Source organism: Mus caroli, unplaced genomic scaffold, assembly GCF_978045245.1.
Source record: "Mus caroli unplaced genomic scaffold, Mus_caroli_1 scaffold_15, whole genome shotgun sequence".
Classification (NCBI taxonomy): Eukaryota; Metazoa; Chordata; class Mammalia; order Rodentia; family Muridae; genus Mus; species Mus caroli.
In genome coordinates this window covers 21,184,455-21,198,499 of record NW_028227270.1, presented here as the reverse complement: position 1 = coordinate 21,198,499, position 14,045 = coordinate 21,184,455, and the positions used below count along the sequence as shown (strand labels likewise).

Sequence of the window (14,045 nt, the reverse complement as noted above, 5' to 3'; positions counted from 1 at the left end):
GAGAGAGAGACAGAGAAAGAGACAGAGAGAACACAAGGGCAGGAAACCTGAAGAAGGTGGGAGTCCAGTTTAGTACTGAGCATCAAATAGATGTAGATGCTCACGACATCTCAAAATGCCAGGAATAATAATAGCACATGCCTATAATCTCATCACTCCAGAGGCCAAGGCTGAGACAGGGGAACTACATGAGTTTGAAAACAGCCTGTTCTAAATAGCCAGTTCCAAGCCAGCTAAAGTTACAGATCAAGACTTCATTAATAAATAAGTACTTGAGAAATAATACCATGCTAAAGATACCTCAGTCTTATAGTCAGTGCTGGGACATACAGCTTTCTACAGCAAGCTCTTATGCAAGGCCTTTTCATAATCCTGTATTCTACCTAAAAATCCAAGATGTCACAAGTTTGTAGATAAGGAAATCAAAATGATTAAGATTTAATTCCCTACTCGTAAAGGCATAAAGCAAAAATTTTATTTTATAAATATTTTATTGTGTTTTATAGATGTATTTATTTTTATATGTATAAGTTTACATGCATGCATGTGCACCATGCACGTGCCTGGCAGTGGGGGCCTTAGGACGATGAGAAGACAGCATCAGATTCCCCTGTACTGATGTTATGGATGGTTGTGAGCCACTCCGTAGGTGCTGAATAACAATTGCTCCTTACTGCTGAGTCATCTCTCCAGCTCTTGCAACAAAGTAACTTTTACTTTTACTTAAATACATCACAAGACAGGTGTTACACAAGTTTGTGAAGTAAGTTGTTAGTGTCACCAGTAATTTTAAAATTCTACAATTTGAAGGCTGGTGAGATGGTTCATCAGTTAAGCACTTGTGCTCCATCATGAGGACCAGAATTTGCATCCCAGTAACCATGGCAGCTAGTTCACAAATGCCTCTCAGTCCAGCTCCAGGGAAGCCAACACATGCGCACACGTGCACACACACACACACACACAATTAAAAAAAAAAAACAAGCAAACAATAGTCTAGTTTTCTCTAGCGTTTGCCATGTCCTTCAGGATCTCTGAAGACAGAGTCAGGACCTCATTAAGCAGCCTTGGCTGTCCTGGAACTCTGCTTGGTGTGTAGACTAGGAATTCACCAAGACCTATCAGCCTCTTCCTCTGAAATGAAAGGCACACTCCCGGTCCTCTGGCAGAAACTCTCAATGTACTCTGTGTGCATGGTGTACATCCTTGTAACTTGGTAACTCAGAAAATATAATTTCAGACATACATTCAGTCAAAACACCTACACATATAAACATAGATTTTATACATATAATTTTATTTTCAATTGAAGATTATATTATCTTATACCCAATGTTCCCAAAATTTGACTAGAAAAAAATATAGAATTTTTCAGTAATTTCAGCAAAGTGTTATAATACATAATTGACTTACAAAGTTTTCCAGTCTTAATACATATGAGTAACAAGCATGCTGAGAAAGAGATCATGGCACGCTCCTCTTCCCAGTTTCTCAAATAAAATAAAATATTTAGAATATACATAACAAAAGAGTTTAAAAAAAACCCTCTATAATGAAAACTTTACATGTGTGAAGAGATTAAGAAACATACTCAAATTTGAAGACCTCCCAAGCGTATACCTTGGTAGAATTAATATTGTGAAAAAAGACCTTCCTACCAAAACAGTTAACTGATTCAATGAAATCACAATCAACATCTTCATCTCATTCTTCACATAAATAGGAAGAAAACCCTCAATTTGATATGGAACAACAAAAGACCCAGAATAGCCAATTAGTCCTAGATAATAAGTGTTTGTTTCTATGCGTTCTGCTCGTTTTAAGTGCTAAGTGCATCTGTCTTTGACCCCAACTTTTATACATTTGTTTCTATTAGGACTGCACTTTCAGTCCAGTCATTCCGTTGTCTCTTGATGCTTTTTCTCTAAACTAGTTGACTCTATACATTAAGAATTGTAAAGGTCATGTTAACACGTACAGTTGGAGTACACTGTAGCTTCACCTATACTTTTGTATGTTTTAAAAATATTCCACAATAAAACTCTTAAAAATACCCAGGCAAATTCGGTGTCCAGACTATCTCAGTTTGTAATAGTGGACAGGCAAGAAAGTAAGTCCCAGCTCAAGAAATGCAACCCAGGGAGGGGGTGGAACTCAGGGTGTCCCTAAAGATAGGCAAGCATCTCCTTCCCCCATGAGCCACACCCCTCAGCCCTGTGCAAGCATTCTGACTTGTTTCAGCTCTTATGTAGGTTATAAAGTTATTCTGGGCGATTTTGGCTCCCGTTCAACCACAGAGCCTGAGCTTAGAGCTAAAGTTCTGCCCATCCAGAGGGCACCAGGAGAAAGGTGCAATGAGCAGGCTTGGAGCCCGGGCGAAATCCACCCATCTGTCCTTGTTAGGTCTTTTCTGCCAGATGAGGAACGTAAAGCCCACCTTCAGGGTGGCTGCTAGGTAAGGAGGCGAGTGCGCGCGTGGTCGCCTCGCTGACATGGGACGCGCGGGGCGGTGGGGCACCGGGACCGCGCACGCGCAGTGGCTCACCGGCCACGCCGCGGCTGTTGTGGGTCGGTGGGCGGGGCGGCTGGCTGGCCGAGCGAGGCGTCGCCACACCAAGGGCCCTTGCGGGGCTCAGCCTTCTTCAGCGCCCGGCGGCGACGGCTGCGGAGCGTGCAAAGCCGCCGTTTGCTTCTCCAGGTCGCTGTCTTCCAGTCTCCGGCCGGTGGACAGCATGGCCCGTGAGTCTGCGGGCGGTTGGAAAGACGCGGCGGCTCGGGGAGGGAGGGCGCCGAGCGGCCGGGGGAGGAGCGGGAGCTGGCTGGGAGGAGGAAGGGACGCAAACGCCACCTCGGGCTTGTGGCGGGCGGGACGCCGGCTCCCGGTGGGACAGGTGCCCGCCTCCTAGGTGCGGGTGTGCGTGAGGACCGCGCCCACCGGGAGCGTGGGCGGCTGCCCAGCGGGACCAGTCCGCCGAGATGTAGCGGACGCCTGAGGTCTGGAAGCCCAGGGTGCCCTCCAGCTCTTTTGTCCTCGAAGGTACCTTTCCTAGAGCTCAGCCTCTGCTGGCTTTAACAGGCAAACTGGATCTTCACACACCTATCAAAGCCAGAACTTATTTTTGAGTGAGGCCTGTGTACACAACCACTGGGATGGAGATGGATATATATATATATATATATATATATAATTTAATTTTTGTTTTGGTTTTCAAGAAGGGTTTTGTTGTATACCCCTGGCTGTCCTGGAACTCAGTTTGTAAACCAGACTGACCTCAAATTCAGAGATCTTGCCTGCCTCTGCCTCCCGAATGCTGGGCTCAAAGGCGGCGCTACTTGACACCTATGCTGTTGTGATAATATACTTAACTTCTCCAGTGTTTCTTCCTAAGCTACCCCCCTGGTCAGTCTGGGAATAACTAAGTGATACTCTGCTTTCTTGCTGATAAAAATAAAACTTTAAGGCTCCTATAACGGAGGACTCTTTACTAATAAGTATTCATATTGTTGAGGGTGGGAAAAGAGCATTGCCTGTTTATCATTGTAGGTGGAAATCAAAGAGAAATTGCCCGACAGAAAAACATGAAAAAGACCCAGGAAATTAGCAAAGGGAAAAGAAAAGAGGACAGCTTGACTGCCTCTCAGAGAAAGCAGAGGTGAGTGGTGCTAATAGAATGTTCAAGTCAGTGGCCGTTTGACTGCGGTATTTTCAGAATGAGTGAAGAACGTGTTTAAACCCTTCCTGGAACTGAGCCTTGCCTACAGTTCAGGGTTAACACTGTGTGTCTGTGTAAGAACACTGAAACCATGTATTGTAGTTATTGTCCTATCCTATGGCTGAAGAATGCCACACCCTGAAGATATCATGTCTGCAGAGACACTCTTACAGCAACTACAAACCGTGAGAACTTGTAGAAAGTAACAAACATCCTCCATATGTAAACACTGTTGCATGAATGGGCCTCCATATGTAAACACTGTTGCATGAATGGGATACAATGTTTCCAAAACTGGCAGCTTGCCCCAAGCCTCTTAATGAAAGAGATGAGTGTCAAAAATCAAGTATGGGCTTCAAGACTCCATTGGGGATGGAGAAAGTGTTTGGACACCAGATTCTTAGAAGATGTTATGCTACTCAGGCCAGCACAGGCTAAAGAGACCTACAGACAGACCTTGTCTTTAAAAAGTGGGGACGTAGCTCAGCAATAGAGAACACTTGCCTAACCTCTGTAGCACTTCAGATCATTTCCTATGGCAAGTAGCTGTCACAGACACACTTTAATGCCCTGGGCAATATTAATCAGTTGTCATCCTAGGACTCGGGGCAGATGCAAGAGAATCAGGAGTTTGAGGCCAGCCTGCACTACGTGACAAGATACTGTCTCAAAGAAAGATAAATGCTTTGACTTTTTTTTTTTTTTGCTTTGTTTTGTTTTGTTTTTTGAGACAGGGTTTCTCTGTATAGCCCTGGAACTCACTTTGTAGACCAGGCTGACCTTGAACTCAGAAATCCGCCTGCCTCTGCCTCCCAAGTGCTGGGATCTTAAAGGTGTGCGTGCCACCAGCGCCTGGCATGCTTTAACTTTTTTAAAAAAATTCATTTTGCCTGTGTGTGTGTGTGTGTGTGTGTGTGTGAGAGAGAGAGAGAGAGAGAGAGAGAGAGAGAGAGAGATGAGAGCGAGATGAAGAGAGAGAGAAAGAGACTGAGACTGTGTATCTGTGTGTTTTGTTGGCCCAAGAAAAAATCTTAAAAATCTTAAATGAGGTTGCAGATTATCATGTTCCAAAGGGGAACAGAGAACTTGGAGGCATAGTTCAGTGTTAGATTACATGTTTTGCATACTTGAGCTGCAAGTTAAATCCCCAGGACCATGCATACACAACAGAAATGTAGTTCCAAGTTATAAGTTCTATCATGACATAGAATAACAAACCTGGGAGGCTGGGCATATGCATCTCGCCCTCTTTACAAGCCCCATGAGGCCAAGCAGGCTGGAGATGTGTCTTAGTGTCATGTACCTCACACGCCTGGGCTCTTGTCTTTACTTCCCTCTGCTGGAAAAGGTTAGAGTCATCCTCAAGTTTAAAATATACTTCACGTTCTGGGAATTTAACCTAGGACCTTTTAACCCTATCACTGAATCGCACATATTCTAACGTGAGATTTCATTGTTCATACAGAACTTGGAGGTTAGGTGTACTTCAGTGGCTTAGTACTGGTCTCAGTCCTTTACATGGACATCACCTTGGACTCTCTGATGACCACTAAAGCCAGTACTCAATTGTTTTCAGATGAGACTTGTCATTGAAAATAAGAATACGTTGACTGCAGAAAGATCAGAAGTCCAAGGTCATCCTCAGTTCATATCAGTTTCGAGTTTAAGGACAATGGATTTAGTGAGACCTTCTGTGCTTATGGGAGCGTGCTAGGGCTGGAGGTGAAACTTGCCATCTGGTCGAGCCTTTGCCTAACATAGATAAGGCTCCGAACTTGGTCCTACTCTTTCTCTCCTCCCCTACAAAGCACACGAAATAAATCGTAACTCTCTGTGTATGTTAGACCACAGTGAACTCCTCTTAATCAATGAGATCAAGTCCTTAATGCAGGAGGCATGCAGGTCCTTGTGCTCACAGATAAGCACGGGGGAAACGGGAATGTTAAACACAGGGTGTCTCGTCGAGGGAAGAGATGTATAAATCATTTTCCACCCAGAAGGCTGTGAATGGGCTGCTGACCTTTGTGCTGTAATTGTGGCCAGGACACAGTTGCTCCCCCGGACCCTTATTGTTGTTGTAGCTTTATCCTCTAGACCCTTTTCATGAGCTGGTTTACCTTGAGCCAGTTTCCATGGTTAATCTATATAACCTATCTTTATGGAAAATGCCATTTGTACTTTCCTAAGAGGGTTTTTTTTTTGGGGGGGGGGCGTTCAAGACAGGGTTTCTCTGTGTATCCCTGGCTGTCCTGGAACTCACTTTGTAGACCAGGCTGGCCTCGAATCAGAAATCTGCCTGCCTCTGCCTCCCAAATGCTGGGATTAAAGGCGTGCGCCACCACCGCCCAGCTGCTAAGAGTTTTAATGTAGTCAGCTCTTAAGCTTTGTTGTGTACATGGGACTGAGTTAATTCTCACCAGGAAACTTTTTTCCAGATGGTGCTGACTTAAATATGCCTATATTTACCCCATTATAGATTCTCAAAGTTTGAACTGACACTGGCCTTTTTATCTCACACAGTTGTCACTTTGCTCGCCTTGGTAGTCACGGAAACCTCCACACCTTAAGTATCACTTTCTTTTCCTTTATTTATTTATTTATTTCGAGGCAGTGTTTCTCTGTGTAGCCCTGGCTGTCCTGGAACTCACTCTGTAGACCAGGCTGGCCTCGAACTCAGATATCCGTCTACCTCTGCCTCCCGAGTTCTGGGATTAAAAGCGTGCGCCACCACTGCCCGGCTTTCTTTTCCTTTATGATAGTCATTGTGTTTGTGTGTGTGTGTGTGTGTACGCACACACATGCATGCGTGCTTCAAGTATAAGTGTACACACGTGTGTATGAGGGAATGTAGAGGCCAGAGGTTGGTATCAAGCGTCTTTCCCCCATCACTCTCCACCTTGTATTTTTGACAGCATCTCTCACTAAATAAGAAGCTCATCCATCTAGCTAGATTGGCAGACTGATCTACCTGTCTAAGCCCTGCCCTTCCAGCACTGAGGTTAGATCCATACCACCATGCCCTGCTTTTTATGTGAATTTTGTGGAGGTTCTAAACGTAGATCCTGGTGCTTACACAGCAGGAACTTTAATTACTAAGACATCTCCACAGCCCCAGTGACAGTTACTAATAAAGCAAGGAACTTGCCTTAAGTTTCTGTTAGCTCAATGTTAGCTCAATGATCCTGAAATGAGTTAGACACAGTTCTAAATGCAGCACCTGGCTTGACCCCACCTATCTAGGTAGGACCCTGAGCAGCCAAGCCCCACTCTTCCAGTCACCTACACTGCAGTGGCTGAGGCCTAGAATTGGTACATAGGCTGCTGGTTGCAGTTCAGGCCCATGCCCTGAGCCAGCCACACAGGGGCTTGGAGCTGGACTCATGCAAGTTTTCCAATAGACAAAAAGGTCACTCGTTTTTTTGTTTTTTTTGGTTTTTTTTTTTTTTTTTTTTTTTTTTTTTGGTTTTTCGAGGCAGGGTTTCTCTGTGTAGCCCTGGCTGTCCTGGAACTCACTTTGTAGACCAGGCTGGCCTCGAACTCAGAAATCCGCCTGCCTCTGCCTCCCGAGTGCTGGGATTAAAGGCGTGCGCCACCACGCCCGGCTAAAAAAGGTCACTCGTACGAGACAAAGGAAAACACCCAACTTGGAAACACAAAAGCTGCTGGTTTTTGGTTTGTTTGTTTGTTTGTTTTTCTACAGTCAGCCCCTCACATGAATAAAAGAATCAGAAACTACTGCAATGTCCTGAACGGAACAGCAGAGGGAGACAAAGACATGGAAAACTCCAGATAATAGGGTTGGAAGTTGAAATTTTGGAAAGAAATAGACACATAAAGATGATAAAAACAATAAAGACTTTTTGGACTTGAAGTAACACTATTTTGAACAGTTGAAAATAGTTACTACTTAAAATTGGTAGTGATCTTAGCCTCCCCTGTATTGGAACCACTGGGTTCCAATACACACTCGCCTGAGGATGCTGAATGCATACCTTTATAGTGTATTTTAAAAATATGGAGTCATACACCTGTGGATGAGTCCCTGGATTTGATGTCTAGTGTCATTAAATATTGTGTTTTCTGTTTTTTAAAGAAGAGGATGTATGATAGTTAAGCATTCATCTGTCCCAGGTTAGCCTGGAACTTCCTGTGTACAGAGTCAGACCTGAAACTTCTGATCCTCCTGCTTCTCCCTCCCAAGAGCTTGGGTTATGGAACTGCACCACCACATTCAGCAACCACTAAATATTTACAAAGCATGTAAAAGTATATGTGTAAGTATGGGTCCCACTAACTCATGGATCATCTAGCTCTGGTGGTAGTTCATAGTTACATGGCACATGAAGATTCAACCAAGGAGACACAAGGGTTAAAAAAGTTCTTCAAATACCACATATTTTAAGCATTGATTATTTGATTTGAGGCTTTTAAAAACTGGATAGTTATAATTCCAGTACTCAGGAAATGGAGGCAAGAGAATCAAGAGCTCCAAGTCTTCTGGGCTGTGTGTCAGCTTAAAGACCATCCCTGGCTACAAGCCTTATAACATTGATATTGTAGTCCTAGGTGTGTAGGAAACTTCCTACATGCACAGAGGCAATGGCAGGTGGATTTCTGTGAGTTGAAGGCCAGCATGGTCTGCATGGTGAGTACAAGGGCAGCCACGGCTACACAGTGAGACTCTCGTTTCACCAAATGAAAGAGCTTTGAGATTATTTTCCCAGGGCCATCGTAACAATAGCATGGTTCAAAGGTCTGACTTGAATGCTTTTCCACTCTTTGCTTTCCTATTTGTCTACATCCATAAAAATGGAAAAGCATGGGTGTGTATGTCTTCTTTGAATGTACCTAGAGGGTTATAGATAGGAAACAACAAGAGCATTGAGTCAGTTTTCCGGTGAGAACTTGATACCCTTTTCTTTATTTCAGGGATTCAGAGATCATGCAACAAAAGCAGAAGATAGCCAATGAGAAGAAATCTATGCAGACAACAGAAAAATGATGGCTGGCTTTTTGAAAAACCTGGGTGCTATTGCCAGTGGGTGCATCATACGCTCTAAGAGTAACATTTCACAGAGTGACTAATCATTACATGTGTTATAACTTGTCCTTATAAAACTATTTTAAACTTTACTCTTCAGTCTAGCTTAATGTGATGTTTTAAGACCATTCATCAAAAAATAAAGTACTGACCATGCATGTAACATTATTGATGAATAATATTTTTATTAAAAGAGAACATGAATGTAATTTATTAAATAGGTAATATAATACTCACATTTGCATTGCTAGGACCATGGTACCTAACAAGGATCAGCTGAGGGAGGAACAAATTGTCTCATGGTTTTGGAGGATTTCACTCCTTCATAGACAGGAGAACGGAGCAGAGCGGCTCGGTTCATGGTGGTAGGAGCACACCCTACTCTTCACATCGAATCAGGAATTCATGCCTGGACAGAAACCTGGTTAACAGTCAAAGTCCTGTCCCCAGTGACCTACTTCTTCCGGTGGGCCCCATCTCCTAAAGGTCCTATAGCCTCCCAAAACAAGACCACCAGCTGAGGAACAAGCACTTGAACTATGAACTCTGCGAGATACTAGAGAGGCAAGTGACAATGAGTAGTGCAATTCAGGAATAGGATCTCATATAAATCTGGAATTTTGGTATATACACTTCATTAAGTAGCTTAATTTTGTTTTTGTTTTTGTTGTTTTCTGAAATAATCTCATTCTATAGCCCAGGCTAGTCTTAAACACTTAACAATCCTCCTGCCTTGGTCTTGTGAGTTCTAAGATCATAAGTGTTGCCATAGTGCTAGCCTTAAAGATCTTTAACCTTCTGTTTGTTATAAATTTTCTTAAACTTAGGGGAGTCATTGCTCACCTTTCACCACGTGGGTCTGGGGACCTCAGAGCATGGTGGCAAGTGCCTCTGTCAACTAAGCCACCTCACTGCCCACCCTCAGCTGTGTGCGCGTGCGTTGCATGTGTGGTGATGGCCCCTGGTGGAGGTCAAAGGGTACATGTGAGGAGTCAAGGGTTCCATGTGAGGAGTTAGTTCTTACCCTCTGCCTCATGCCAGGGCCTCTTGTTCCTGCTGCTGCTGCTCCATTGTCCTCCCGGCAGTCCACCTCCCACTGCAGCACGAGGGCTCAGAGCACAGGTGCATGGCACCACATCAGCTTCTTAACGTGGCTTCTGGAAGCTGAACTCAGATCGTCAAGCTCGTGTTTTCCTCTTTACCAGCTGAGCCCTTATCTCCAGTTTTCTCTGATAAGGCTGGGGTATAGCAACATTCCATTGCTTGCCCTAGTTCGGTTTCTAACACCACACACAGAAGTTCCATTTATATATAAGTGTTGGTTTGTAACCAGCTGCTTCACTCCAAGAATTTACACCAACAAACCAAGAAGGTCAACTAAATGGGTAGGCACTAAATGAATCAGCAAAAGTAGCATTGAGCTGAGTAAATAAATTAATTAATTAATAATAATAATAAGACTGGGCCAGGTATAGTGTCTTACACCTGTAATCTCAGACTTGGGAGGCCTCAGCAGGATGACTGATATGAGTTTGGGGCCAGAGAGTGAGACACTGTTTCAAACAAACTGGGGCAGGAGAGGTGACTCAGCAGTTAAAAGCATGTATTGCACAGGATCTGAGCACAGTTTCCAGCTCCTGGAGTTCTGTTCCCAGCACCCATGTCAGGCAGCTCAAACTATCTGTTAGCTCCAACTCCAGGGCGATCTGACACTTCCGACCTCTGTGGGCACTTGCATTCATATGGAAGTAAGTCTGGCTTTTCTCGACCTGCTCTAGCTCCCCAATAAGGACACAGAAGCCCTGTATTTATTGAAAAACTTATAGCACTATACCTGGGCAGATGTTCATTTATTGTAACCCTATTCTAACCTGTCTATGGCTGCCTACTACCCAGCCGTGCCCCATTACTTGCCATCTTAGTCTCCACCTGGCTGCACCTCCTCTATCAGTATCCTCATCGTGTCTCCCCATCTAACTCCTCTGGTTCCCACCAGAGACACGCTCACTGGGATCAGAAATCCTGCCTCCTCCTCTCCTACCCAACAATTGGCTGACTGGCTCTTTATTAAATAATCGGACGTGATGGAAAATTTTTGCACAACGTTGAAATGTTGAAGAAGATGCTTGAAAATTCCAGTATCTAGATTGCAACCAGATTTCTGGGCATGGTGATCAGCATCTGAATACACAGTGCACAAAACCATCCCCCAACACACACACACACACACACACACACACACACACACACACACACAATGACTGTGGTGGTTTGAATATGCCTGACCTAGGGGATGGCACTATTTGGAGGTGTGGCCTTGTTGAAGTAGGTGTGTCACTGTGGGCTTAGGCTTTATGACCCTCATCCTAGCTCCCTGGAAGCCAGTCTTCTCCTATTTGTCTTCAGAATAAGATGTAGAACTCTCAGCTCATCCTACATCATGGCTGCCTGGACAAAGACATGCTCCTGTCTTGGTAATGGACTGAACCTCTGAATTTGTAAGCCAGTCCCAATTATATGTTATCTGCATGAGAGTTGTTTTGGTCATGGTGTCTGTTCACAGCAGTAAAATCCTAAAACAGATGTTGGTACCAGGGACTGGGGTTGTCTTAGGGTTTTACTGCTGTGAACAGACACCATGACCAGGGCAACTCTCATAAGGCCAACATTTAATTTGGATTGGCTTACAGGATCAGTGGTTCAGTCCATTATCAAGGCAGGAGTCCACACCCACAGTGACATACCTATTCCAATAAGGCCACACCTCCTAATAGTGCCACTCCCCAGGCCAAGCATATATAAACCATCACATTCCACTCCCTGGTCCCCAAAGGCCAGTTCAAACGCATGAGTCTATGGGGGCCATACCTAAACATAGCAAAAATTAAAAGCACATTTAGTCCAACTTCCAAAGTCTCCATAGTTTATAGCAGTCTCAACAATGTTAAAAGTCTCTTCTGAGATTCATCCAATCACTTAACTTAAATACCCAAAGCAAGACAGGAAACCATTGGGCCAACTCCAAACTCTGAATCCCCATATCTGATGTCAAAGCCGTCTTGAGATATCCAACTCCTTTTTCATCTTTGTTGACTTCGGGAAAGTTCTTTCTCGTGGGCTGGTTCCACTCCCTGTTACCAGTTTTCCTCAGCAGGTATCCCATGGCTCTGGCATCTTTAATATCTTGGGGTCTGCTGCAGACCCTCTGGGCCCCTTTGTTTGCGTGGAACGGGTCTCTAGTCGCGGGTGGGCAAAGCGTAGGATGAGTTGACAGACAGATGCACACAGGAGAGGTTGTGTTGGATCTGAATGTAATGTCAAATCAAACATCAGACTTTTTATGCAGAAGACAATAAGGAAGTTGGGTGACATACCCGCAAGGTACAAATGAGGTAACCGGATGCTTAATGACTCTTACACAGAACAGAGGAATGAAAACAAAGACTGGCAGGAACTGGGCAATAAAATAACTGAGACAAAGTCAGCCCTATCTAAGGTCAGCTATAGTCTTAGAAGCCAGGTATGAGAACCTTTCACTCCTAGGGCAAGGGCTTTCACACCCAAGTCATGGTTCTAACTAGGGAGTTCCATTCTAGCTAACCATCTCATGAATAATGCAATACTCTAAAACCACAGCCTGATCTACTTCCTAAACCATTGTAAATTCCTGTATATGGGAGCGACTTGGCTTTTATTCTAAGTGATAGTGTAATATCAGAGGCTATTCTGAATGTCACTGTCTAGCTCAAGGACGTTCTAGGACTGTTGGAACACTGGCGAAAGGCTTTAGCTATGTCAGAATTCAATCTTAAAAGGCACTTATAATAGGATAATATTAAAAGAGAGCACGTGGATCCATACACTAGACTAACGCGGGAATGGAAAATTAATGTATGGGTTAGAGAGAACGCCAGACTCCAGGAGCAAGTTTCTGTGAAACTCTTTTTGCTTCATGAGCAGCTTTTAGGCATCCCTGCCTGACAAGCTGACTCGACCATAGTGCGTGGCAGGGGTCTCCACATCAAGTTCAGCTTCACAGCTTCTTGTTCCATTGTCTGGGATCTACACATGATCTTCTGGGCTTCTCCAAATGGCTGGTGTCACTTTTCCAGCTTTGCCCTCGGTAGCACTCTAGGCTCTGGTTGACTCCACTCCACTGGACCCCCGTATTCTATAACATTATCACCAGCTTTCTGTTTTCCGACTCCTTCGCTGCCTAAGCTCAGCTGAGAGAAGCTTATTCATGGTAGCCCATGCCTAAGAATCGCTGAAACCAAACTTGGTGGTGAATGCTCCCAATCCCAGGACAGGAGAAGCTGATGCAATAGGATGATAACAAATTTGAGGCTGGCCTGGGATACTTATCAAAACCCTGTCTCAAGACAACAAAAACCACTGAAGAGGCAGAATGACAAACAGCTTAAATTCTATGAAGGCCTAAATTGTAAAATTATTTAAAACTTCATACAGGTTTTAACTTACACATTCATTTTTTTTTAAATTGCGGGGTTTTGTGATTTTGAGACATTGTTTCCATGTTCTGTTGGGTAAATATCCCCTAATTTAGCTAAGGCACTCTGCCTTTTACCAGCTCAGTGGGATGTGTTTCCCAGATACTCTGTCCATGTCCGCAGCTGGGAACATTCTTCTTAACAAACGATCTACACCACATCACTATCAGTGTGCCCGGTCCAATTTTACTTTTATTTTGTTAAATCCTGGAACACAAGAACCCAGAAATCTCACTGGGCGCTTTTGGGATGTCCTATTGTCTATGCCCTATTCCAAGTTGCCCTAAATTGTAGAAAACAGTGGTTTTTGCCAGGCTGTGCCCTGCCCTGGGAGAGTCCATCATAGTTTGAGACAGGGTCTCGCTGCAAACCTCTGACTGGCCTGGAACTTCGTATGTAGACCAGTCTGGCCCCAACTCATACCTGCTTGCCTCTGGAAACTCCACCCTACAAGCAGCTTCTGACTCCATCTTGAGGGAGGCGACTGAAGCCTCTGGGTACACCAGAAATGGCACCATCCGCCAGGACCTATCTAGTTGTTTGTTTGTTTTCTACAGGCTGATAGGTGGCTTATTCCTGAGTAAATCTGTAAATTTATTGGGATAAATCAAAACTATGGTGCCACATGGGATATCAAAATTCTACCAGGAAAATCAGACTCAGGTATTTACCAGATATGCCAGATGAAGGAAATGGTCGACTCCCCTCCCCTCAACCTTGGGCTCATTACAAAACAGACACCAAACACTGCAAAAGGCCGCATACCAACCCATCATCTAA

At 44.3% G+C, this 14,045-nt stretch overlaps 1 protein-coding gene across 1 annotated transcript; it reads left to right on the top strand.

Moving 5' to 3' along the window:
- Positions 1 to 2,532: 2,532 nt before the first annotated feature.
- Positions 2,533 to 8,917, top strand: Serf1a (small EDRK-rich factor 1A). Its single transcript, XM_021180076.2, has 3 exons — positions 2,533 to 2,739; positions 3,545 to 3,653; positions 8,643 to 8,917. The coding sequence occupies exons 1-3, from the start codon at positions 2,733 to 2,735 to the stop codon at positions 8,713 to 8,715; spliced, it is 189 nt and encodes a 62-aa protein (XP_021035735.1). The 5' UTR covers positions 2,533 to 2,732; the 3' UTR covers positions 8,716 to 8,917.
- The last annotated feature ends 5,128 nt before the right edge of the window (positions 8,918 to 14,045 follow it).